The sequence below is a fragment of the Lasiosphaeria miniovina genome, assembly GCF_030549165.1.
Source record: "Lasiosphaeria miniovina strain SMH2392-1A chromosome Unknown B0T26scaffold_2, whole genome shotgun sequence".
Lineage (NCBI taxonomy): Eukaryota > Fungi > Ascomycota > Sordariomycetes > Sordariales > Lasiosphaeriaceae > Lasiosphaeria > Lasiosphaeria miniovina.
This window is the reverse complement of record NW_026848221.1, coordinates 1,155,996-1,181,957: the sequence shown is the minus strand read 5'-3', so window position 1 is coordinate 1,181,957 and position 25,962 is coordinate 1,155,996. Positions and strand designations below refer to the sequence as shown.

Below are 25,962 nucleotides of genomic sequence, written 5' to 3'. Positions count from 1 at the left end.
ACAGGAGAGCATGTACAAGTACTTGGCTAGGTGGCTAAAATCAAAGTCAACACGCTTCGCGTTGCCCAGGTAACCAACGTTCCCTTCGGAGAGTGCCTAGCCCCGAGCTTGGCGGGAGATAAAGGGACGCCAAAATAAGAGCAACTTGGCAAGCTGGCCGAGGAAAGCATGCAGGTTGTAATAAGTTTGTAGTCTTTCTTCTGTGCAACACGTTGGTAGGTATGTCTCGGCTATTCCGCCAGTTTAGGTAGTAGAGGGCGGCATTGTAGCATCATGGAGTGCTCGCTCGCTGTATTTACAGGGGGCTTGGCGCTGGGGTTGGGGAGAGAATGTCGTCGACCGCGAGCCGGAGTTCAACCGCCGCTTCGTGCAGGTGCAGGGGGGTCAGTCAGCCCTGTGGATTCTCACCTCAGTTCGGCCATTTAATTTTTGGCGAGCTCTAGGTTGAAGTCCACGACATGACGGCACTCGCCTCTCACCTCTCACCTCTCACCTCAGAGCTTACCCTCGTTTCTGCCGCCGAGGGTGACGTGCATGTGGGATTTCAATCGCTTCAAATAATCTTGCATCACCTTCCCTCACACCATCCACAACTTACAGGGACCTCTTTGCGACGACAGGGAAAAAAAGGGAAGGGACGGCCATGAGGTGACAAGCTGTGTGCCTCCCCACACCTTGCCCGGTCACCGAGACACCCACCCCCTTATCCGGCGACGGCCATGATGCGCCGGCTGTCGCCGTTCCTGCGGGCCGCAACGGCGGCGACTGCACGGCGGCAACTCCAACCCCGACACCAACCCATATCCCATTTCAAGAGCTGCTATAGCTACAGCACCGTCTCGGGCGAGGCGCCGCTGTCTTCATGGCCGCCCAAGCCGTCGAAGCCGCTGCGCATCCTGTTCTGCGGGTCCGACGACTTTAGCTGCGAGGCGCTGCGCGCCCTGCACGCCGAGCACCGGCGCAACGCCGACCTGATCCGCTCCATCGACGTCCTGGTCCGCCCCGCCAAGCCCACCGGCCGCGGGCTCAAAGTCGTCCGCCAGCGTGAGCATCCTCTCTCTGTGGTCCAAGACAGACTCTGACTGGCAACCAGCGCCGTCTCGCATCCTGGCCCAAGAGCTCGGGCTTGCCGTGCACGAGCGCGACACCTTCACGGGCTGGGAGGTACGTGGTCTTCTTGCCGCCCCCTTTCCGTTGTCCTCTCACACTAACTGACACACCACAGATGCCCCACCCCGGCGGCGAGCCCATCAACCTCATCGTGGCCGTCTCGTTTGGCCTGCTCGTGCCCAAGCGCCTGCTGCGAGCCGCACACTATGGCGGCCTGAACGTGCACCCGTCGCTGCTGCCCGAGTATATATCCCCCTAAGTCCCCATTCTTTGTCTACGTCCTAACAAATCCCACAGCCTCCGCGGGCCCGCACCGCTACACCACGCGCTGCTAGCAGGGCGCACGCACACAGGCGTCTCGCTGCAGACGCTGGCCGAGGACAAGTTCGACGCGGGGGCGATTCTCGCCCAAACTTCGCGGCCGGGCCTGGCAATCCCAGCAGGCTGCACAGTCGAGCAGCTGCACGCGCTCCTCGCACCGCTCGGCGCGTCGATGCTGGTGTCCGGGCTGCGCGCGGGCGTGCACGTGCCGCCGGTGATCGCCGTGGTACCGCCGGAGCGGCGCACGGGGCTGATCCCGCGGGCGCCGCTGCTGCACGCGCCCAAGATCACGGCCGCGCACCGCCAGGTGCCGTGGGTGCCCATCCCCTCTGGTGGTCCAGGACCGAGTGCGCAGGATATGGCTCGCCGTGCGCATGTACTCGGCCAGCTGTGGACGCACGCCCGGCCCAGCCACACGGGGCTCAAGATGCGCATGATCCTCGACGGCGTCGACGTGGCGCCGCGGGACGAGTGGCCGGCCGACGCGGCGGCGTTTGCGCGCCTCGCGGCCGCCCAGCTGCGCGAGAAGCAGCAGCGGCAGCGCGAAACCAACCCATCCCAGACCCAACCCCAAAGCAAGAAAAAGAAGAAGGACCGCGTGCCCGAGATCGAAATCGACCTCGACCAGATCCGCGCCGCGGGCGGCAGTCTGGCCGACAAACCGCTCAAGACAGTGACATGGCTACAGATGCCCGTGGCCGACCTGACAGGGAGTACGAACGACGCGCGCGACGAGGCGCTCGTCAAGGTGCGGACGCCGTACTTTGTCGACGACGCAGCGGGCAGCAGGCAGCGCAGCGCAGTGCTAGTGCCCATGGCGGGCGGCGGCGGCGGGTTTCTACGGATCCGGGCCATCAAGGTCGAGGGCGACAGGAGCCGGGCGGCGGCCGAGGCGATCCGGGCGTTCACCGAGGAGGAGCCCGTCGACAGCGGGCTCGTGTCCTTCTTTGACGGCGACGTGTTCCAGCTGCTCGACCCGCTGACGTCGTGGTTCGAGGATTTGGATGTTTTCTAGACGAGACATGATTGACTACCAATGCAAGACGGCAGTATGGTTCACTTCGTTGTGTAATATGATAGTACAACACTGTAGACATACCCTCTTGTATAATAGAATAAATCTCGTCTCAAAGGTCCCTCTCATCCAACCGTATTAGCTCTCGTGAAGTGGGGCACTTTGTGGCTCAAATGTTCTCACACCCACTACAGCAATACTTGGTGGTCGTGGGTATCAAGCATCACAACACATTGATGACATCAGGCAATTAAATCGTAAATTAACTACTGTACAGGCGGCGTGCTAACCGCGACGCAATTACTATTGAAAAGCAAAGCACAATCCCCAGGCCTAGAGGCAGCCAGATAGAAGATGTCCCGGCCAGATCGCCCAGCCAGAAATAACCCTCCGCCAAGATAATGGAGTCCCGCCGCAGCAGCAGCGTGCATGCGGGTGACTGCCTCGCATATAGATATCCGCTACATCGCTTACATATCCTTGACCCCCTTCTCGCCGTCGACGCTGGCGCCACTCGACGAGCTCTCCGTCTTGAGCTCGTCGTCGCCCTCGGGGCCGTGAAGCGACTCCTCAAAGACGGGCTCGGGCTCGTTGAACTCGAACTTGGTGCGCAGGTTCTCGGGGTGGGTTGAGAAGCCGCTGCTGTTGGAGCGGCGGCGCGAGTTGGTGAAGTTGAACGGTTCGTCAATCACCTCCTCACCAGCGTTGCCCCTGAGTAGCAGAGCGTCAGCACGAGTACCAGACTAAAGCGGCGTATATAACGCAAGGTTGGCCCAAAGCAGACCAGACAAAAGGTTGCCGTGCCGGGTGTGTTCGGGTGCAATGGGAGTTGGAAGAGTGTAGGAATGAGTCTCCGCCACGTACCAGTTGCCCTTTCCTCCGCCGTTCTTCTTGGTCTTCTTAGGGTCGACATCGGCAAACCCGTTCTTGGCAAAGAACTTTGGCACATTCTCCTGCGGGAGAACTGTACCGTCGGCTAGGCCGGCGTGATCCTTGTCGTTGAACTTGTGAGAGCGAGTCACTGGCAGCAGGACTAGTTAGCGGGTGTGATGATGTCACGGCGAGGACCGTCGAGTTGCATGCTTAGTTGCTTACTGTTGATGGATTTGTGTGTGTGTGTGTGTGTGTGTGTGTGCGAGTATGGGTAAGAGTTGAGCGTTAAGACGAGCGAGGCTCAGGAAAAAGGTAGTAGAGCTGGTCCCGTTTGACAAAGGTCAGCGTCACACAGGCCATGATGCGGGGTCGGGGACGGAAGGAGTGGAGGGAGATGCCAACGTTGGTCGAGTGACGTACCTTGTTTGCTATGTCCGTGCGGGAGCTGCTGTCTCCAACCCAGTTGGGGTTCACCGAGAGTTGCACTTTGGGAGCACGAGGTGATGTGGGATAGCTGTAGTCTGGAAGACTGATGGTTTGTTTGATGGATTGAGATGGAAGAAATGGTGGAAGTCAAGTCTGGCGGTTGATTGATGCAGACGGGATGTAGTGTATGAGTGGCCGAAGAAAGCAAAGGAATGGTTGGGAGCTCCTGGCTTTTTAAGGGCAGCTACCTCACGGATACAAGCTGCAAGTCACTCAATTCAATGAGCCAGCCAGTCAACACTCGAATTGGTCAGACGATCAGCCCCAAGAGGAAAGAGCAAGGGGGCTGTGGCGCGCTGTGGAGGACGCCGCGACGGGGATGGAGTGGAGGGGCGCGGAGGTGTCGGATTGGCAGTCGCGTGACTTTGAAGTAAGAAGGCATGAGACTGGGCCGACAGCTCCAATTCTCGCCGAAGCTCACCTCTGGCCCCTGTACCCCTACAGTCTGCGCGATTCTGTCGATAGCTTCTCATGGAATCAATCACAGAGCTCGCAGCGGCCGTCCCAGACGTCCAATTTACCCATATTGGGATTTGGGCATCTCTTCCGTGCCAATTGACACGTACTCTGCCGTCTCGTGTCGCGGGTTTGCCTCTCTGTAGCTCCTTCCCTTTCACGATGACTGACGTTTGTTCCCCCACGGCCGGAGAGTAGCGTGTGACATCAGAAGCCCCGCTTGCTGCAAGTCTCAGGGACTCCAGGGCACCCTAGTGCAACTAGCATTTTGCGGGGTATGGAGTACAGGCCCGGAACCATGCTCTTACCGGTTAGCGCCAGTTAGCGCCTTTCTGGGGTAGCTCTTAGCTTCCATTCTGGTTAGGGGGCTGAAAGTCTGTGCACAGACCTGGAAGCAGAAGCAGAAGCAGCTTAAACCTTTCTCTGGAACTGTCCTTTCCTCGTCTGTATCGCGAAGGGGCGGGTGGTGAGCGAAGGCTGCCGCCGGGGCATGGCATGGGATGGCGCCCGCAAGCTTCCGATGCAATCGGGTCTGCTGCCCTTTCCCCGGCAAGGAAGGCTCCACCCGGCATCCGCCTCTTACGCTCGCTAATTCGGGAGCACATCACGCAACCGCGTGCGCACATTCCTCAATGACTCAAACATGGACAAGGTTGGGCGAACGTGTACACCCGGACACGGCACCGAAAGGCGCAGAAGCCCGATGAGCCCTCTACACGTAGGTCCACTCGACGACATGCGCACAATACGCCTTGGGCCATGCGTGCTCTTGCCGTGTGTGCGGTGTTGCAATAACACGTGTGTTGATGATGGGCCGCGACCCAAGCAAGCCGGGAGGTCAGAGGCAGAGGAACAAGCCGGCAGTGAATCATGGACATGGTGCAGGTGATTGGAGTTGCGAATACACATGTGCAGCGTCAAAAAGGGGCATCAATTATACACTGTTTGACATTTCTAGATCCTGCCATCACATTCGTTTCAACAAAACTGTCATTTTGGCCTCGCCCTCAAATTTGACCTCGCCTTTGCTTGTCTTTTCTTCTTCTGGGTTGTCTCCTTGTATAGGCTGACTTGAATGGCCGTTTCCCTTTCCCCGCGTCTTTATTGGCGGCCGTCCGATGTCACTTTGAGGCGTTGCGCGCATCAGGATGGCCCGGCAGCCGGCTCGCGGCCGCATTGGCAGCACCGTTGCCGGTCCCTCGCCGGCCCTCAAACGGCCGTGTTTCCGAAAACGCGCAAGGCTGGGCCCCTCCGATCTGCGAGTATGGTCTCACTTGAATCTATAAGAGGAGTCGTCCCATATTTCTCGTCATAGCGCCGTGGCCGTCACATTGCACAACCTCTCTGCAACAAGCCCACGCTCGCAATCCGAGGAACCCTAGAGATCCAATCTTGCCTCGTCACACACTCAGCAGCGAACATCCTCAAAGGTGCAAGACTAGCGTCAAAATAATGGGGGTCGCCCTTCAACGCCGCCAGTATGGCGCCACAGGCACATATAGCAACCAGCCCCACGGAAACTGTATCCTCTTCACCTGCACACTCCAGAAGTGGTATTACAAACACCAGTGGCCTTTGTTTGCCGTTTTCGCAACCATCATCATAATAATTATCATCGTTGTCATCTGGAAGCAGAGAAACCAGGAAGAAGAAGGCTGATCCAGTTCGGCTTGCGGAACGGCCGGGGGGACCCGTTGTTACACACGTTACACAGAGTCGACTTGGGGGCCGCCAAGGCATCTTCGACCAGAGATTAATGGCTGTCACGACTCCCGATGTCTGCCTCGATACCCGGGGCAGAATCGTTTCAGCGGACAGAACGAGGCTACACGCACCATATAGAGATCAGCCACGGTCTCGCGGTCTTGGACAAGATATACTTGATCTCCAACGACGAGAGCATGCGGAGTGGCGGTGTTAGGGGCTATGTCTGGGTTGCATTTATTTTCATCATCATTATTGCCGTTGGTGCAGCATTTCTTGTCCTAGGCCTTGACCTGTTGGAAGAATTGGGCACCATTATTTCTCTATTAGTCTTGACAATTAGAGCCTGTCTGTATAATAATAATAATAGATATTTTGTCTTCACTTTTTTGCTGATGAAGTTGGAGGAGATGCAATGGTTACTAAAACATCATCCACCGGCCACTAAATAGGCGAACCGCACTTTGTTTACTCTCCAGCCTCATCTTCACATGTATTTCCCCTGATTTGCACCTTGGAATTTGAGTGATCACCGGCCAGCCCGGCGGCCTGGTCACGGCCTGCGTCAGCACGAGCCGAGCGATGGGGGGCCGACCTCCACAGCCATGTTTCGAAACAACCCGAATTAGACTCTGGAAAGCCTGATATTTCTCAACCCGACGGAGAAGTCCAAACGACGTCACCAGCCTCAGGTGCTGTATCCACGCAATATATATACTGTGCTACCGTCGCAGCCTTCCCCGTCTGTGACTAGCACTCACCCGCAAAATCTCCACCTTGTTTACTGCCGTCAGTCTCCTTCGACTTACAAAGAAACCCGACTCGAAAAAAAGTCTTCGGCAGAACGCACTTCAAAACCCACCATCAAAACAGATAGTCAGTGCCTTGCCTCGAACCTTTGTCGCTCTCCTCATATCACAACGGTCCCAGTCCGGCAACAACAGAGTGCCGCTGCACCATGAATCATTACGTGGACGGGCTTTCCCCAAGGCAGGAGGCGTCGATCGGTGCTTTTTTATCGCTTCTGTTTGTGGCATCTATAATTGTATGTGTCGTGGTAAGACGCCGAAGGAGGTAGTTGTTTGGTTGCCTTGCTTGGTTGGGAAGAGAGGCGCTCATGGACCGAGAACCCGGCCCCGGAATCTACCCAAGGCAGTTGTTGAAGAGAAATTTGGCTTGCTTCTGGGCAGTTGGTTCTTTGTCAGTCCGGAATTTGTTTTTGCGAGACAATATATCCACTGTTTTGATCGACAGATTGCTGCACAATAATATTAAGCCTGTGCGGGTGATGGGCGGTCCCGGCGGGCGGCCGCCCTCCGGCCACCCTCGGGGCCGGAACGGGGTGGGGGCCGGCCTTCGACGGCCAAGCTTATGAAACGGTCAGCACGAAACCCTCGTATCTTGCTCGGAAAACAACGCCGGCCGCCTCAGGCACTGTATCTACCCATTACATATACCGTGCCGCTGTCCATCCCATCCAACCCTTTTCCCTCTTGGTCAGTCCTTTTCCCATTTGGTTCATCAATTCACACTTGGTCTGTCCTTCTCTCGCTTGGTCTGTCCTTCTCTCGCTTGGTCTGTCCTTCTCTCGCCGTGGTCCATCCTTCTCTCGCCTTGGTCCCGCTGTCCACGACGCTCAACCCACAAACCCTACCTACCTACCTCACATACCTTGGCGCCAGCCTCTATTTGTAGACAGCTAAAGTAAAACCAGTCTCTGACACATCCCGCCACTGAAAAAAAAAAAAAAAAGGTACTTAGTTTAGTGTCCTGCCTCCTGCGGGGGTGCCGCCCTATAGATAGCCAACTTATACCTCGTACAGTATAGAAACCGTTGCAACCCAGCCCAACCTAACCCAACCCTACAAACAAACAAAACAAAACAAAAGAGACATGGCGGACCTCTTCGACTTTGAGTTCCTCCAGCAGTTTCCCGAAGGGGAGCGAAGCGTGTATAAAATTCTAATTGGCGCTTTTGCGGTCGCTATCTTTCTCTTGATCATATTCTTTCTTTACATATGTGTCGGCAAATGTTGCCGCAGAAGAAGGAGGTGATCTTGCCCTGGACTACGAACTCGTGGCAAGCAGGGGATAAGGTCGTTGTAAGTGTGAATGTATATAGTGTAGACTAATTGTTGGGTTAGGAAGGATATACCTTCAGTGTTTAGTTTTTGGGAGGTTTGTTTACTTCATTTTCTTTATGTACTTATTACTCGCCTCTGAAAAGCGGTGTCCTAGTCTTTAGATGGCAATAAATGCATGGCTTTTCCCCCCCACAGTGTGCCAAAACCGCTAGTAGATGGCTGGAGCGTGATGTATTGACGTACAGCGCATGTTGGAGAATGTAAACAGCGCCGACCGAGGCATATCGCCCGGCTCGCGAGACCCCCTTTTCCCGGCAACCACGATACTGAAATTCCTGGATATTGTTGAAAACTCGTGCCAAGATGCAATGTGGCCGGGTTTCCAACTTGTTTGGTTGTTCGCACTGTCCAAAATGACACACAACCCCCGCCATGGTGCAGTTTCAGCTAAGCCTCACTCCAGGGCTGGCAGTCGCGTCTCGGTTAACTCTCTTTCTAGGAAACAGACCTGTGGCCTCGTCTATCTCGCCGCATCCCCGCCTTGACTCTTGAATGGGCAGAACCCCACTGGACTAGCCCCGGTCGGCACCCCCGCGGGGAAGGCCTCGGCCACCTGTATCACCCCGGGGCGGTCTTGGACGGCCGTGTTTCACGAAAGCACGCGATAGTTGCAGATGGAGCCAGTGAACATGCCCAATAAAAGACCGCGTTGTTCATTCGTGGATTATAAAACAGCGCGGTCGTCTCATCTTCTCTTCCTCTCATAAGCTCTGATCTTCAACCGGGGCCCGCTACAGGCAAACAAACAAGCAAGCAAGCCGAAAAGAAGAACGACAAGACCAGAATAACCTTGCCCACCTTCACTTACTGCTCGGGATCGATCATACACAACAAGACTTTGGACTTTCGCCGTGTAAAAAACAGGCAGGCACCAGTCAAGCAGCAATGCCCAATCCACTACAGCTTCGTGCAGATTCCAACTCGGCTAGCGGTTGGACCCCAGGCGTAATTGCTGGCGCCGTCCTGGGCATTCTGGCTTTGGGGATATTTGTCACCATTGTTGCTCGTGGAGCGGAGGGTTGGGATGAATGCATGGGGTTCCTTGGCAAGAGGTGCTGTTGCAAGGACAAGAATAAAAACAACAAGAACTCTGGCAGCCGATAAAGGAAGAAGACATTATACTCAATTTCTACCTAAGCTATATACCTAGCCATTCATGTTCATAGGTTATTCTTCCCGTTTCTGCTCTTGCTCTTGGGGCATGTGGTGATCCACTCGGTGTGCCTGCTCCCGTCGTGGCACGCGTGCCTCCAGAGGGGGGCGCGGCCCGGGCCATCCGGCCAGCGTCATCGGTGGGGCGGCGGCCCTTGAAACAACCGATATTGTGCTGAGGCCGGTCCTCAGAGGCCATGCTTATGAAACCAAGACCCTCGACAACGAAACTGTGTGACTGACTGTTGTGCAGGACGGGGGTTGGATCGAGCCAAAAGAAAAGGAAGGGAAAGGGAAAGGGAAAGGGAAAGGGAAAGGGGAAAGGGGAAAGGGGAAAGGGGAAAGGGGAAAGGGGAAAGGGGAAAGGGGAAAGGGGAAAGGGGAAAGGGGAAAGGGGAAAGGGGAAAGGGGAAAGGGGAAAGGGGAAAAGGGAAAAGGGAAAGGGAAAACTTGGCTGGATGATACGCAGATAGATTATAAAGCCTTACTAGCCTCCGTCCCCTGTTGTTCGCGTCACCACTTATGCCACCATCCCCATCCCATCTCTAGCGTATTTCTCGTTCTCGGCCCAACAGATCGTCGATCGGGCCTGCCGCAACAGAGAGGATTGACACAGCCCTGTCCCGTCACCCCTACGGACACGGTAACTTATCGCCGGTGCCGGGCACCCTTCAAGTCTCTCGACGTTTATTGTATAAACAAAGACAATAGAATGCTCCCAGCCGTAGAAATGCCTAGTCTACTATTGATGGTACGGAAGAGCAGTGGGAAGGTGACTAATAATTACTCTGGTATGTCGGGGTTCGTCATTGGTATTTTTGTCGTCGGAATAGTCGGAGAGGTTGCGGGTGCAAAGCAGCAAATGACGCAAGCAGGGAATTCCGGGGTTATTCCTAGTTACTCCGTAGGTAGTGGTCGAGAGCGAAGATGGAAGATGTCGTGATCTCACCCTCAATCATTCTGTAATCCTTCGCTAATGAGCCAGAGAGGCATCCCGGCTGGCGACCTATGACTGGCGTTTTTCTGTTTCTTTTTCTTCGGTTGGGGATCTTCACCAGTCTTCCTCTGCGAAATTACATGCGCCCTAACGCGCACGACGCGGTAGGGAAATTTAATCAGGAATTTCTATAGGAAAACACTCTGCTCGTTCCAAGTTGAACCTGCAATGTGCGTGCGGTCCGGCCGGTGTCGTTGAGGGGCGGCGACCTTCAGACACAGACCATATAACAGCAAAGCCAGCCGGTCTTCAGCGGCTATGTCAACGAAACGAAACTACCACCCTCGATAACGAAACTGTGCAACTGTTGTACAGCAAGCCTATGAATCAGGGAAGGGAAAGAAGAAAGGGAATGAAGCTTCGCTGGATGATTTGCGGATTGATATAAAACAATGCGAGCCTCCGACCTGTGGTTCTATTGTTATGTTTTGCTAGCCATCCCGTCTCTAGCATCTTACTCGCCCTTGGCCACTCCATTTTTCGAGAAGAACCCAGCAGGCCGTCGACCCGGGCCGTCACTAAAACAGAAAATATCAACAATCAGACACGGAAACTCATCGCCGGTGACGGGCACACACCCTTCAAGACTCTCGACGTTACCCCCCCTAGTCACACCCAAAATGCCCCTCAGTGTGTCGGTCCCCCACAGTGGCAGTTTCCCACCCGCCACGTCTGGCTTGTCGAATGGTGCTCGAAGAAGAGGCGTGATAAGAAGGACGGCATAAACCCGCAAGCGGCATATGTAGGCCGTTCCAGGGTCTAGGTATTCCTACCTTGGGTTCTCTGTTGTGGTCGAGAAAGAAGATGGAAGATGTGGTTGACATCACCCTGAGTAAATTTGTCGTTCTCGGCTTGTCTGAGTAAGAGGGGCAGCCTAGTGGGCAACATATGGCCATCCGTGATATTCCCCCTTGGGTAGGGAAATGTACAGTACCTCTTCAGGAATTATATATTTTTATTAGAAAAGAACGTTTTGTATTTGATGCCCGTATCTACATCGTATTTGTCTGATCTTTCCTGCCTCGTCCACTTCTGTGCCTCCGCGTCTTGTCTACTACCCTTCGACTTTTCCTTTCGGGAAACCAGCCAAGAAGACGTTGACGGCTCGCCCGCGCCTCGTAAGCCGTATTGGCCTATATCTACCTAGCTCTTGCTCAGAAGAAGCCTTGGTGGATTTGGCGATAACATTCATTGTAATTTGAATCTGCAATGTGCAGCCCGGCCGGCGTCGTCGAGAAGCGGTGACCCTCAAAGCCCCCAGCATCACATTGAGGGCCCGGTCGGCTTTCCAGCCGCCGTATTCACGAAACAACAACCATTGATAAAGAAACCGTGTGACTGTTGTATAGGCAGGAAGCCCGTGAGTGGAACTAAGGGGAAAGAAAGAAATGAGAGAAAGAGAAGACTAAACTTGGGCTAGATGGTTCGCGGATTATAAAAGAGACGCTAGCGTCGGTCCCGTCTTTTATTTTATTCTATCACTTTTGCCAAGAACCCCGTCCTATCCTGTCGCTAGTGTCTTACTCGTTCTCGGCCGTCCACCCCTTTTCGAGAAGAAGCAAATAGGTCGTCGATCCAGCCCCACCGCTGCAGCAAAACAGAAAGATCAACACACCACAGGCACGCGGGAGCGAGCCTACCACCGGTGCCGGGCCCTCCTTCAAGGCTCTCAACACTACCAACATAGAACAAGGACAACAGATCCCTTTAGCCCCCCCGGTCACACAAAAAAAATGCCTAGCAGTGTATCAATCCCCCACACTGACGGCTCGCCAGCTACCATTAACAGTCCTTGTTCGCCGGGTCTCATAATTGCTGTGTGCATCGTTGTAGGAATAGTCGGATTGATGGTGCTTGCTTTTGCCATTCTTCCTGTTTTCAGATGTACAAGATAATGGGTGAGAAGCGGAGGGAAAAACGGCAAGGGAGGGCGGCGCAGGCAGCGAACTCCAAGGGCTATTCCTGACCTGCCTACCTAAGGTACTCCGTGGTGGCTGAGAAAGAAGAAGATGCATACCTACCATGGGAAGATGTCGTTGACCTCGCCCTGAACCAATTCTTTGTCGTCTTTCTCTGATCAGCAAAACAAGGGAGGGGGGGTGGTTGGGAAATATGTTACAGTACCTAAATCGGGAATTATATTTTTTTCTCAAAAAAAAAAAAAAAGAGAAAAAAGAAAAAACAGTCCTTCCTGATCCGTCTTTACTGCCCATGCCTGCCTTGTCTTTTATCTCTCTTTGATCTTTCTAGTGAGACTTCGCTCTCTAGAAACCAGCCAAAGTAGAAGACTTTAATACACCCGCGCCTCCACGTAGGTGCCTACGTCTTTCTGAGAAACCCCGGTGGATTTGGCGATAACCTGAGAGTTGCAAGCCGAACCTGATTTATGGGGCCGGGCAGATTCTGGCGGCCCGGCCGGCGTCGTCGAGGGGAGGCGACCGTCTTACCAGCCAGCATCACAATAAGGGCCGGCCGGCTTTTCAGCCAGCAGCCGTATTTACAAAACCACAAACCCCCGATAACGAAACTGTATTACCGTTGTACAGCAAGCCGCTAGATCGAGCCGAGAGAAGAGAAATAATGGAAGTAAAATGGAAAAGACACCCCACTAGATAATTCGTAGGTTATAAAAGCAATGCTAGTGTCCGTCCCGTCTTTTTCGTATCATTACTTTTACTAATAAACCCATCTTATCTCATCTCTGGCGTCTTATTCGGTCTCGGCCAACCCCTTTTCGAGTAAAAAATAAAAATACCAATAAGCTTGACGCGGAAACTCATCGCCGGTGGCGGGCAGAAACCCCCCCCCCCCCCAGGTGACACAAAAAAATGGCGCTGGGCGCCGGTGGGATCACCTACAATCACCACAGTACCGGCTCGTCAACCACCGGTCCTGGCGCAATTGTTGGGTACGTCGTCGCAGGATTAGTCGTATCGATTATGGTTGCTGCTTTCATTTAGTGTGTTGTCAAGCACCGGAAGGAGAAGAAGAAGGATAGGAACGGGGTTGCAAGTCAGTCAATGACGCGGGCAGGGAATAATTCCCGGGCTTCTTCCCAAGGCAGCCTACCTACCTTACCTTACCTTGGGCGCTCCATGGTGGTTGAGAAAAGAGCATGGAAGATGGAAAGATGTGCATCGACCTTGCCCGAAACCAAGTTGTCGTCCTGCTCTGATGAGTAGGAGTGGGAGGATAGGCACCTAATCGGGAATTGTACTTAAAAAGAGAAGATTCTTCTCGTTCCATATTTGCTTCGTTACCCGTCCTGACTCGTCTTTGTGTTATGTTACATTTCTTGCCTCGCCCAGCTCTGCGTCTCCGCGTCTTGGGTATCTTGTTTACTATCCCGTAAAATTTGCTCTCCAGAAACCAGCCAAGATTTTGACAACACATCCGCCCCTCCACCTAGGTCTTTCTGAGAAACCCCGGTGGATTTGGCGATAACCTGAGCTGCAAGCTGAACCTGAAATGTGGGGCCGGGGAGGTCCCCGGCGGCCCGGCCGGTGGGCGCCGTCGAGGGGCGGCGGCCCTCAAACCGGCCAACGTGACGGTGAGGCCGGGTGTTCAGCGGCCGTGGTTACGAAACCAAAACCCCGCAATAGCGAAACTGTGCGGTGAATCGAGCCAAGCGCGGAAGAAAAGTGCCCCAAAAAGAAAGGAAGGTGGAAAAAGAAGGCTGATGTATCCGCGGCTTGTGAATCATAAAACAATGCCATGGCCCCGCCGTCCCAACTTTCTTTTTTTTCTTTTCGCCGTCATCGTCATCATCGTCATCATCATCATCTTCATCGTCTAATCTTTGTGTGTCCCCATCCATGTTCCGCCGCTTCTTTATCCAGAGCGCAACTGACTCGTCAGCCTCAACAACACAGCCCGCTGCAGAGGAAATAGGACTAGAAAAGACGAGGAACCCTGCTGCCGGTGGCGGCACCTCTAGCTACCACCACCGACCACCACCACTGCCGATCACCGCCGACCCTTTCGACGTGCGTCTCAAAAAAGTCAGCCCCAGGCAGGCGGCAATGGACGCAGACGCGATCATGATGGCTAGCCTCTCCGGCGGACCCCTTCTCCTGGGCCTCCTGTTCGGCATTGCCATCTTCCGTCGCAGCAGGGCGATCCAGAAGCTCAGGGCGCAGAGGGCTACTTAGTTGGGAGAGAAAAGACGTTGTTCAACTCGCCCTCGAACATTTGGTCGTCCTCGCCCCTTGCATAGAGACGGGGTCAGTCCGGCGGGCAGCGTACAGCCGGCGTTGTCTTCATTCCTATGTTTCTTTTGGTGGGGAGTTCTTTAACATGCATGGGCATCGGGGCATACAAATCAGGAGTTTATTGAAACATTTAATCATTCTTGCCTCGACTCGGCCCTGCACTTCTTACCTCCCCTTCCCCGGGACCTCGATCTTCAGCAAAACCAACCAAGAAAGCTTTGACACGCCCAACGCCTTGTAGCCAATGGACCTACCCCTTTTGTATCCGTTGTTCACAAACGTGGCCCGGAAAATAGTGGAATCACACATATTGCAATTTTTTTTCCCGACTGACAGGAGTGAGTAAATGATCATCGTCATTAATAATAGGGGACGTCGTCACTGTCGTCACATACGTAAATTTCCCAAGGTATGTATGTACTTTAGCGTATTTGGTCACTTTCTGAGCAATGGGAGCATAACAGACAGAACACACATACCGTCACCTAGACAGCCATGGCCCCTTGATCGTCGACGGAGTTGTTTTTTTAGAACAAAAATCGCTCACTGTTGGCCTTCTTTGCCTTTGGCAACAGGCCGGCCGGCCGTGTCGTCCATCTCGCATGTCGGCGTATCCGCCATTTTTGCGTATTCCGAATCTTGGTGCGTATCCCACACATTCGCGTATAACTAACTAGGCAGCCCGGCAGCCGACGATTGGCCGGTGTCATCGCGAAGGAAGCCGCCTGTCTCCAAAATTTTAACGGACCGTGTTTCTGAAAGAAATCGGATGAACAGAGAGTCCGTGATAAGGAATGAGGCTCTCCGTTCTGTATAATAGGGGTGCTTCCCCAATGCATCCCGGCCTGATCAGCGCATCTTCATCTGCGCATTCTCCACTGCAGCCAAGTTCCATTCATTGAAAGACCAAAAAGAAAGCCTTCCGCCCTCCGCAAAGGACTGTTCTAAATTTAATCTGCCTGCATCGTCACTGGTTGCCGCCAGCTACCAACGTTCGGGATGCACACCTCCGCTCCTCAAGATAACATTGCTCCCGTTCGCAGCAAGTGATGGATCCGACACGGTTCTGGGGCGCAGGACCAATAAGGGCGCGCCATCCGGCGTTTTGTTTATCAGCTTGGCTCCAACGATGGGGGCCCCTGAATTCGGATTGGAACCTGTAAATTTTTATAGTTAAGGAACTGGCAGAGACGGCGTTATTAAAACTAGCAATGGCGGAGAATGCTATTTTGTCTCGAGTGGAAAGAGATACACACGAATGATGATGCTCCGAACGCCGTTCGTACTCCAAAACAGCCCCCCTTTTAGTCTTCGGCAGGGGCAACCGGGCAGCCAAGTCCACGGAACTTGATACAGCGGTAAGGGGCGTTGAACGAGAAAATTTTTTCTGAAACTACCAAAAGGAATTACAGAGCCCTACGGCAAGAACGTAAACAATTGCCGGGCGTGAGAAATCACCGTCTAATGTTGTCTACAAACATCACATCGCAACTCCACACCGTCATCACACTCGAGAATCTTATAATCTCTGATTAGGGGCTCCAGTTTTGCTCATTTACTTGCGAGAATGCTTTGCGCAAGCTGTATTTTTTCTTTTTTCTTTTTGCTCTTTCTCTTCCCTCAGAAAAGGCGGGCATTTTGTTTGGCGAGGGTGCTGAATGGGAGGTTGGCCGGGCTCAAGGCCTCCCCATGGTCTGGCACATCGCGCCCCTTTTCCACCCCTCGCGAGCCGGGCAGGTGGCCATCCCCACGCCTCATCATTACATCACATCGAGGCCCGGGGGCTCTCAACCGTCAATTATTCTCAAAATTCTGCAAGACGTAAACAATGAAACCGAAATGGGTAAACAACCGAGACAAGTTTGCGATTCACTTCATCGCCTTTCTAGGTATAAGAACATTCTCGTCGTCCCATTTGTCCCACCCGAATATCCATCCGCGCCTTACTCAACACATATTCTTATCAAGGTACCCAGCTGAGATTTCAACTCGAACGCCTCGCACGCCTCCTACTAAAGCCTACCTGTCTGCCAATATACTCATCGCTCTCCAAGAGACGATACGCAACGCACGCAAACACACGCACAATGACAACGGCCATATTTCACCGAGCACCATCGACTCTATCGTCGGGAGATTCGCCTAAATAGGGGTCGACGGGGGGTGGGTAGTGGCCGGTATTGCTATTGGTATTGCTATTGTCGTGGGAATTCTTATCGCTCCGTGTCCCAAGTTCCTTGGCACGCTGAAGGACCAACGCAGAGAAAACTCTACAGAACCCTCCCGTGTTTAGTCCATCAACAATAATAGGTCTGCTATCCGAGATACTATGCCCTTGGGCCAGTTGCTGATTTGTAACACGTCCCAGGCGCGTGAAACAGAGGGAGAGGGCCGAGGGGGCCGTTTGTTTGTTTTGTTGACAGGGGCGAATCGAAAAAACTAGCGGGGCTTTTGGTCTTGGGGGGGAAGAAACTGCCGTGCCTTTCCGGCTGCACTCGGAGAGAGAAAACACCATCGGGGGAGGGGAGAGATTGGACGGGCCAGGATTAGGGGCGGCCCGGCCGGCCGGCAGCGGGGATGGCGGCCGGCGTCGCATCGGTGAGGGGCCCGGCCGGCGGCCGCGTGTCCGAAACTTGAAGGAAGACTTAGCTCCTTGGCGCAGAGCAGACAACAGGCCCGGAAACATGCGCGGTCCAGGCCCTAGCGCTCACGTACCTAGGTATAAGAACAGCCTTGTCATCCCATCTCTCCCCGGAATCCACGGAATCCCGCCAATCCCGCGTATCACTCGACCCCTTTTCACAGCCGGCCCACACCTGACAGAAACGAAGTCATACGCCTCTTCTTTGTGATACCTAAATGGGACAATAAACAGACACACACCTACACGCAAGTAGCGGCTCCCATTCAGCGCAGAACAATGAAATTGGATGCAAAGTTCCTGATTGAGCCCCGCGTGGTGACTGGGTTCGGAGGCGGGGTGAGATACCGTAGCTGAGAAATTCCATGATTGTGCTTGGCGGTGCATTTGGTTTCTTGTTCCTTCTTGGCGGAGTTATTTTGCTTGTCAAGTGCATTAGGAGGCGTGAACAGGAGTGAGGGCATGATCACGGCTAGGCGGCCGTCGATGACCTGCAAGCGAGCGAGCGAGAGGTGAGAGAAGCGAACGGCGAGCTAGCAGCACTGGCATTGTGGGTTGATTATCTTTTGTACGGAGTTTTTGGGGGGTTTTTAGAGGATAGAGAATGGCAAACGGTTCTTCCGGTACCAGGTGAGCAGCTAGCCCCGCGTGAATTCTGAATGCCGCCGACACGGACGGGGCAGCCCGGCAGCCGGTCCGCGGCTGGTATCCATTCGCGTGTCACGGCGGTGAAGGGGGGCCCCGTTAGCCCGGCCTTGTTTCCTGAACCTCTTCGCACCTAACATAGTACATAGTACAAAAAGTCGAGAAACATCCACGACCTGTCCACCAGTGCTTGTCTCGTACTAAGGTATAAAAGAACGGCCTTGTTATCCCATCTCTACCTATCCGCATATCACTCAGCCCCTTTTTGCACCCGCACGACAAAGCAAAGTCGCACGCCTCTGGTCTGGCCACCTACCTGATAAGGAGACGCCATAGTCAGACACAAACAAAAACACACACATATATATACATGCTCATCCGAGGAACAGCCCCCGTTCATTGCAAAGATAACGACAATGTAGTCAAGCCTACTGATTCAGCCTCGGCGTCAACCTGTTCAACCAGGGAGTCCGGTGATAATGAACAGATCAAGACGGGTGCCCTGATTGGAATTCCTAATGCAGTGCCTATTACGTTCATTATTGGCGGTGTGATGATTTGGCGTTCACGGCGGAGGAAGAGGCCTTGACCTGCGCCTATGGTCGAGAGAGGGAGGGACTAGTGAACCAGAAACACCGACTCTGTTGAGGGAGGGGCTTCTTTATATCCTTCTGTATGGGTTTGGCGTTTTGAGCCGCAACCTAGTTTCTCGCGTACAGCGAGCAGCTAGCCCTACCGACAACGTGCTAACATGGACGTGCAGTGCGGCGGCCGGTTTCACGGCCGGTATCCGTTCGGGCGTCAAGGTCGCTGGGGGGACCCGTTAGCCGGCCTTGTTTCCAGAACCGCTTTGCAACTCAAGTAAGATAGCACGACAAATCGAGAAACACTGACGGCCCAGCCACCAGCGCTCGCGCTTAGGTATAAGAACTGCCCTGGCGTCCCATCTCTATCCGCGCGTCAGTCAGCCCCCTTTTACACCACAAACGAAAATCGCACGCCTCCGCTCTGGCCCCTGATGAGGGAACGCCACAATTACACACAGACACACAAACAATCACACAAACAAACACACATATATATTTACACGCTCATACGGAGAACAGCCCACCGTTTATTACAAAGACAGCAACAATGGTGATTGAGCCCCGGGCTGTGGTTTGGCCAGACGCTCATCAGATGAAAGAAAATGCCAAACTGGCTGCCAAGATTGGAGTTCCTGCAGTAATCTTTCTCGTGATCGCCATGATCTGTTTGTCATTTTTCCATTCACGGAGGAGCACGGCTCGATCTTGATGAGGGCATTCTAACGGCTAGGAAGCTGTTGATCGATCCCCTGTCCTGTGGTCGAGAGAGCGAGAAACTTGCGGACCGGCAGCAGTGGCGCTATATGGGGAGGTTTCTTTGGATTCTGTACCTATGGGTTCGGCGTTTTATCAACAGACTGGGAACGGAGTTTTCCGGCGCACAGTCCGCAGCCCTACCGGCCACGTGCCGACATGGACGTGCAGACCGGCGGCCGGTTTCACGGCCGGTATCCGTTCACGTATCACGGCAGTGGGCGGCCCGCTCGCCGGCCTAGCGTTCGAAACTATAAAACATTTCAGGCCCCTGACTACGAAACAAGTAAACAAATAGAACAAAACAAAGAAGGATCTTGCTTACCTAGGAACAATCCGCGGGTTGTCACATACCCATCCTATATAACACCGTACCCAGCTATTTACTCGGCCGTTTGCCCCCTTTTGCTTACACTAATCCACATCTCACGGACATCCCCCTTGCCCACCTGGCCACCACCTACAAGACGTCACTCACTCAAATACACATGCACACGTCCCTTTAGCCACTTGGGATCCACCTACTAGGGAGACGTCGCCGCACACACACTTAAATAAGTATATACACACACACACACAACAACAACAATACCACCAACTGCGGAAGCCACTCGTTGAGTAAGGTAGACAACCCCAAACTCACAGATCAACACGCACACACGTCTGTGCGCAGACCAACAACGGCTTCCATATAGCACCAAACAGAAACCCAAAGAGAATAGAAAAATGGAGTTGACCCGGCTCATCGCGCGCGGCGTCCTCGAGGCGCGGAAAAAGCGCAAGGGCAAGACCCAAGTCACGGGGATCTTGGGCGTTCTCCTGGTCATTTTCGTCTTCTCGGTGTTCCTCGGCGTGGGCATCTACTTGCTGTACCGGTGCTGGAGGGGGAGGAGGAAGGAGTAGTCTAGAAAATGAAAGGTGAGAGGTGGGTGAAGATGCCTACCTAGGTGGCTACCTTACCCACCCGCTCAGGTGCAAGGGAGAGAGGTATGGTGGACGGGGCGGGGCGCCGATGAGGTGGTGGACTATCCCGGCGGTGTTATTATGGTTTATTATTTTTTATTCTTGTTTCGTGTGGATCTGGCGGATTTTTACCTCTCTCCTTTGATTTCTTTCCTTTTTCTCCTTTTTGCAAAGGAGAGCGAGTTCTAGGCTGGAGGAAAGTGAGATAGAGGAGGGAAAGAACCGGTTGGCTCTGCACTTGTTTGCAAGACGAACATCTTTTTGTTATCCGGCATTTTAATTAGTTACCTGGGTAGCAGTGAAAGCGTTTAGGCAACTCAGACGACGCTGCCTTGCTTTGGGTTTACATGGTTGCTTGTTCCTGGCGCGTGAGTCTGACATGGGGAACAGCTGGGTGTTGATTCCCTTATTTTCCATGTACACAGAGTTGTCGTGCTTTTTGTGGCCACCCTGTGCCAAGCGGCCCGACACGTCTTGCGCATGCCTATGTGAGCAACAACGTCTCGCATTGCTGGGCATAAGAGCAGCGTTAGTCGTCCCACCGATCTCACTTGGGCCCCTTTTCACGGCCAGACCTTAACCTAGGTGCTAGAACAATAAGCTTACCTACACACCTACTTTTCCCCCCTAGAACTAGTTGGACGACGCCACACACAAATAAACATAAGGAAGCGCCAGTTCAGAACAACAATAAAGTCAAGCCTGCAAGTCAACCCAGTGAAGGAGTGGACCAGCACATCGGCGTTGTTGACAAATATGCTTTCTCCCCTTTTCTCTTTTTCTTTCTAACCTCCTTTCCATTCTCTGCCTTTATTACTGCATGGATGTGACATTTGCTGGTTCCAGGGGGGATTTCAAGGCCGGTATGACGTGAGAAGCTTGAAATGGCGGGGGTGGGGGGTTGCAACTTTTGTTTGCAAAACGACAGTCTGTCCCTGTGTTGCCTGTTATAGTGAAGCTCATGTTTTTGGTGCCCCCTACCCATTCATGTTGGCAATCACAGGCTCTGTCTGCTCTGATCAGCCGTCCTTTTCTTTAGATCCCTCCGCAACTTCGGCGACGGCGACATGCCCTGTGCGGCAGGCACACACAGCTCTTCTGAGTCCGTGCAAGCTCGGCAGGCAGCTGGACAGGCGGGCGGACAGGGCCAGACCGGGTGGGGCCGGGCTGGCCAGGTTGGCCAGCGGCCAGAGAGGTCGGCCAGTCAATCTACCCTACCCACCCTAGTCCGAGGAAATGTTTCCCATTGGGGGCCGCAATAGATCATGCGCCCTCCGATTCCTTCCCGGGCAATCTACCGCGACCAGATGCCCGACATCGGCAAGGGAGTTTGGGGGGGAAGGGGGCCCGACTTCAACAGGCTCAAACACGCGACCTGTTTGGCAATGCTGCTAAGCTACTGCCAAGCCTTAACAGCTTCACGGCCGGCCCTTGAAGACATTACACCTTGTTTGCGTGGAATGTTCCATGTGGCATGTGGCATGTGGCGTGTTGCATGTGGCATGTCATGGCCAGGATTTTGTAAAAAAAAAAAAAAAAAAGAAAAAAGAAAAAAGAAAAAGAAAAAGAAAAAGAAAAAGAAAAAGAAAAAGAAAAAGAAAAAGAAAAAGAAAAAGAAAAAGAAAAAGAAAAAGAAAAAGAAAAAGAAAAAGAAAAAAGCGTCTAGTCGTGTGAGTTCCCGATCATTCCCGGTTCACCCCTTTTCCGTTTATATCCAGTCGTTTTTGAGTGACAAACATCAAAACGTATATATATTCACATTTAGCCCCCGTTTTACATCGTAGACAGTGCTATTGCCACTCTACGCCCCAGGTCGTCTCGCCGGCGCGGAACGGCACAATCTCGGCGCCGTCGCCCTTGAGAGACTGGGCAATGACCTGGCCGCCGCGGGTCAGGAGGATCTTGCGGTCCGCCGCCTCGGCGCCGTAGAACCGCCGCCCGTACGTGCCAAAGAAGCCGACCAGCGCGTCCTCCGTGACGTCGTCCTCGCTGATGTCGCCCCTCTGGATGGCCTCCTCGAGGGCCATGAGGACCTGCGTTGCTGTCAATCATCTTGTTGCACGAGACCGGATGGAAGCCACTTACGTATCCCAGCGCGTACGGCTGAGTGAAGACGCCGGCGGCCGTGTTGCCTTTGCCTTTCTTTGCGCCGATGTCGTGCGCTGGAATGGTATCGTGAGTGAACATTAGACTGTAATGGGAGCGAAAGGAGTGGGCGGGTTCACATACGTGCGCTGTCTGTGCCGAGGAAAAACTTTCCGTTACTACGAACCACGGCGTCAAGCAGAGCCTGCCTGTCCTCGGGGCTCTTGGCCGATGGTTTGCAGTAGTTGTTCTAGCCTTGTCAGCGTGATCTCTTGATGGGGCGAAGCAAATAAACCTACCACATTGGCCGACCAGTCGTCGACGAGCAGAGATAGATGATGAGCTGTCTGTGTCTCGAGGTAAGCATCAAGTATCAATCCCGCCCACGTCGAGGAAGGCACGTACGATGGTGCCGACGACAATCTCGCCAAACGACCTGACGGCGTCGACGGCGGCAGCGGTGGTGCAGTGCTCGAGGACAATGTGCAGGCGAGGGTACTTTGCGATGAGCTCGCCGAGGACGGGGAGGAACTTGGCCTCGGCGTTCATGACGGTGACGCCGTCGGCGGCGCTGCTGGGGACCTCGCCGTGGAGGTTGAGGACAACGCCCTCCTGCTCCATAGCGGCCAGCACGTCGTGGAAGGGCTCGAACGAGACGACGCCCCACTGCGAGTTGGTGGTCGCGCCCCGGGGATAGGCCTTGACGCCCGCGATGCCGGCCTTCCTGGCCTTGCGGATCTCGTCGGGCGTGAGGCTCTCGTGCATGTACAGCGACATAAGGTATGTGACGCTGGGGTCGAGAGCCTGCAGGCGGCGCTGGTACTCGAGCGCCTCGTCGACCGTGACAATGGGCCGCGGCGCCAGGTTGGGCATGACGAAGACGCAGTCGACGCCCGCCTGCCGAATCATCGGCGTCACCAGCTGCGATATGGGCCCCGGCGCGTTCCTGAGATGCACATGCATGTCGGCCGCCGCCGGCAGCAGGTACGAGTCTTTGAGGGGCATTTTTTTCTCTTCTTTTGAAACAGCTTAGACTAGATAGAACCGAGTTGATTTGCTCGCTCTTGTTTACTCTGAAAGTATCGCGTTGAACCGACACGTACTCAGGATGTTGAAGACGTCAAGTGATGTCTGGAGATACAAGGTCTGGTGTAAGTATTTTAGGGAGGATGTCCTGTCAATGTGGATTCGAATGGATGCCTTCCAGAAATGTGCAAATGCAGAGTCGCTGATAGGCTGCCCGCGGCAACCCACATTGCCATGGTTCAGCATCACGGACGCAATCGGCTGCAGAAATAGCGGTTTAAAATTTGAAGAAACTCGAGACTAATAAGGCTATCGGCTTGAATCCGTTCCACATAGTCGCTGATAAATTGAGGGCTGTCAAGACCAAAACGACGCATCTTGACATCGGGATAAACCCAGTCGCGCTTTTGTGGTTGCGGGGTATTCCCAGCCTCGGAGATGGATGCTGGAGGGGTAAAAGGTATTTCGAGCGCCAGTGACCAACACGCTACGCCAAGGCAGTTGTTGACACTGTGCATACGACAGCAAACTAGCCCATGGGACAGTGCGAAGCCTCAAAACTGCACGCCTGCGATTTCGGTGGCGAGGCTTTGTATTTCAAATCAGAGCCTGGGGAAGACTTTTGACATTTTCTCCCACAAGCCCGCAAACCGCCCAACCTCGAGAGTCTAAGAAGGAAGAACATCCTGCATTAATTGCTCACTCTATCTTAATCCCCCGCCATCCAAGAAGAGAAAAGCGACCGGATAACCGCCGCCCACCGGCCTCCGTCACGATGGCGCCCATTTCGATCGATTTCACGTCCGACTTCGACGACCCCACCATCTTCACCCCCCAGTCTTCGTCCAGCACCAACAATGGCCCGCGGACCCTCCTGCTGGCGCCGCCCTCGATCGCCTCGCGCGAGGAGCGCATCAGCTCCCTCTTCACCACCTTCAGCCGCGCCACCACAGAACTGCAGATGCTAGACCGCCTCGCCGTCGGACTCGTGACGCTGCCCGCCGCCACCTACGACCTGGTCTTGGTGCTGACCGACCCCGACGGCAGCCGCCGCGCAGAGGCTGCGGGTCTGCTGGGCGGGCGCGACGTGTGGGCGCGCCTGGTGCCTGCGCTCAAGGCCGGCGGCGCGCTGCGCAGCGAGGATGGAAGTCTAGGGTCGTCCCCCAGCAACACCACCGCGGGGACAGAAGTGGCGGCGGCGGCCCGCGAGGCCGTGCTGGCGGGCCTGGTAGCCGACAGCGGCGGCTTCACCAAGCCAGAGTACGCCGAGGAGGAGGCCGTGCCGTTGCGGTTTGGGCTGAAGAGGAAGGGCGCGAACGGGAGTATGACGACGGCCCCCCCCCCCGCCGCAGCCCCGGCAGTGGTGCCGACAGGAGTTGGATTCGTCCGCTTCAGCGACGACCTCGACCTAGATGCCGAAGACGACGACGAACTCGACGACGACGCGCTCATAGACGAGGATACGCTGCTGACCGAGGAGGACCTACGGCGTCCGGTGCCGCTCGCGCCCGAGTGCCAGCCCAAGCCGGGCAAGAAGCGACGGGCGTGCAAGGGTGGGTTACTGCGCAGCTGAGCTCCATTCTAGTCGCAAACTAACATCGCGGTGACAGACTGTACCTGCGGCTTGGCAGAGCGGCTCGAGGCCGAGGACAAGGCGCGGAGAGCCAAGGCGGATAAGGACCTGAACGCGCTGAAGCTGAACGTGGCAGACCTGAACGAGCTGGAGCTCGATCTCACCGTGCCAGGCAAGACGGGCTCCTGCGGGAACTGCGCATTGGGCGACGCCTTCCGATGCGATGGGGTGAGTTGCCGCCCCCTTTCAAACCCTACCCCTTCCACACGAGCCTATTCCATCTCCTTGCTAGACTAACAGCGCTGACCGTGATTCTCTAAAAGTGCCCGTACGTCGGCTTGCCCCCGTTCAAGCTAGGCGAAGAAGTCATGATCCTCAACAATGCCGCGCAGCTGTGAGGAGACCCTCACACTCGGGACGGGAACACACACTGAGACTTGAAACCAAAAGCCGCTGGCCTGCCGCTTTAGCTGCGAATGACACGCTCCGGGTTCTTCGCGGGCAGTATAGACGTGCAGTTGGGGAAGGATTATTGGTAGAAGTCCACCGGGCAAGGTGGGGAAGAAACCGGTAGGCGTGCATGGCCACACATGGAGGAAGAACTGCCAAAGCCTGTTGAGCGAGCAAGCAGTAAGTGTGCGCGTTACGTGCCTTGGGGGAAATTATTAGACACCTACAGTAAGCAATAGACAGACAACAGCCAGAGAGCTACGTAGTCGGGTAAACGGATAGGAAAACGGGCAGGTAGGCAAAAAAACGAGACATGACCCCCTTTTCATCAACGGACGAGACTGGAATCTACTGCAGTGGTGACATGCTCGCTATCTAAACACCTTATATAAGGCAGCAACCTACCCTCACAATTTCACTAAAAAAAACTAATCAAAGCAGATGTTCTAGTTTATATAATGTTGTATTTTCATTCATCTTTATATACAAAATATCGTGTCTCGACATGCTTGCTTGCTTGCTTACTTACTCGCTTGTTTGCATGAAAAGACAGCAAAGAAACATACCCTTCCTTCTAAAATATCTGTCCCCCCTTATAAACGCCATGCCACACACGCATCTTGCCCTTTGAAACCGCATCCCGTCCTCCCCCCTACCATACCAAAGATACCATACCGTACCATACTATGCTTTGCTTTGCATGACAAGACAAGAAATATCCTTGGACGGAATGGAAACACGCGTGGCCCATGCTCTCACTCTCACCACAA

At 54.3% G+C, this 25,962-nt stretch overlaps 6 protein-coding genes across 6 annotated transcripts; 3 read left to right on the top strand and 3 right to left on the bottom strand.

The window, feature by feature from the left end:
• Positions 1 to 432: 432 nt before the first annotated feature.
• B0T26DRAFT_692900 (formyl transferase) lies at positions 433 to 2,779 on the top strand. The gene is made up of 4 exons (XM_060441180.1): positions 433 to 1,044; positions 1,094 to 1,164; positions 1,226 to 1,353; positions 1,408 to 2,779. The coding sequence occupies exons 1-4, from the start codon at positions 720 to 722 to the stop codon at positions 2,444 to 2,446; spliced, it is 1,563 nt and encodes a 520-aa protein (XP_060299916.1). The 5' UTR covers positions 433 to 719; the 3' UTR covers positions 2,447 to 2,779.
• On the bottom strand, positions 2,689 to 4,330 carry B0T26DRAFT_868436 (uncharacterized protein; the record flags this gene model as incomplete). The annotated part of the gene is made up of 3 exons (XM_060447866.1): positions 2,689 to 3,157; positions 3,311 to 3,467; positions 4,291 to 4,330. 3 exons carry the CDS (start codon positions 4,328 to 4,330, stop codon positions 2,917 to 2,919), a joined length of 438 nt encoding a protein of 145 aa, XP_060299915.1. The 3' UTR covers positions 2,689 to 2,916.
• Positions 4,331 to 8,477: 4,147 nt separating this feature from the next.
• On the bottom strand, positions 8,478 to 9,177 carry B0T26DRAFT_692892 (uncharacterized protein). The gene has a single exon (XM_060441179.1). The coding sequence runs from the start codon at positions 9,141 to 9,143 to the stop codon at positions 8,985 to 8,987; it is 159 nt and encodes a 52-aa protein (XP_060299914.1). The 5' UTR covers positions 9,144 to 9,177; the 3' UTR covers positions 8,478 to 8,984.
• A 4,896-nt stretch (positions 9,178 to 14,073) lies between these two features.
• Positions 14,074 to 14,409, top strand: B0T26DRAFT_868435 (uncharacterized protein; the record flags this gene model as incomplete). Its single annotated transcript, XM_060447865.1, has 1 exon — positions 14,074 to 14,409. The coding sequence occupies one exon, from the start codon at positions 14,074 to 14,076 to the stop codon at positions 14,407 to 14,409; it is 336 nt and encodes a 111-aa protein (XP_060299913.1).
• Positions 14,410 to 21,718: 7,309 nt separating this feature from the next.
• B0T26DRAFT_115137 (uncharacterized protein) lies at positions 21,719 to 23,589 on the bottom strand. The gene is made up of 5 exons (XM_060433294.1): positions 22,549 to 23,589; positions 22,443 to 22,490; positions 22,288 to 22,393; positions 22,144 to 22,220; positions 21,719 to 22,091 (listed from the first exon to the last, which is right to left on the bottom strand). Exons 1-5 carry the CDS (start codon positions 23,146 to 23,148, stop codon positions 21,849 to 21,851), a joined length of 1,074 nt encoding a protein of 357 aa, XP_060299912.1. The 5' UTR covers positions 23,149 to 23,589; the 3' UTR covers positions 21,719 to 21,848.
• A 171-nt stretch (positions 23,590 to 23,760) lies between these two features.
• B0T26DRAFT_115216 (cytokine-induced anti-apoptosis inhibitor 1, Fe-S biogenesis-domain-containing protein) lies at positions 23,761 to 25,629 on the top strand. Its single transcript, XM_060433295.1, has 3 exons — positions 23,761 to 24,722; positions 24,780 to 24,970; positions 25,066 to 25,629. The coding sequence occupies exons 1-3, from the start codon at positions 23,945 to 23,947 to the stop codon at positions 25,138 to 25,140; spliced, it is 1,044 nt and encodes a 347-aa protein (XP_060299911.1). The 5' UTR covers positions 23,761 to 23,944; the 3' UTR covers positions 25,141 to 25,629.
• The last annotated feature ends 333 nt before the right edge of the window (positions 25,630 to 25,962 follow it).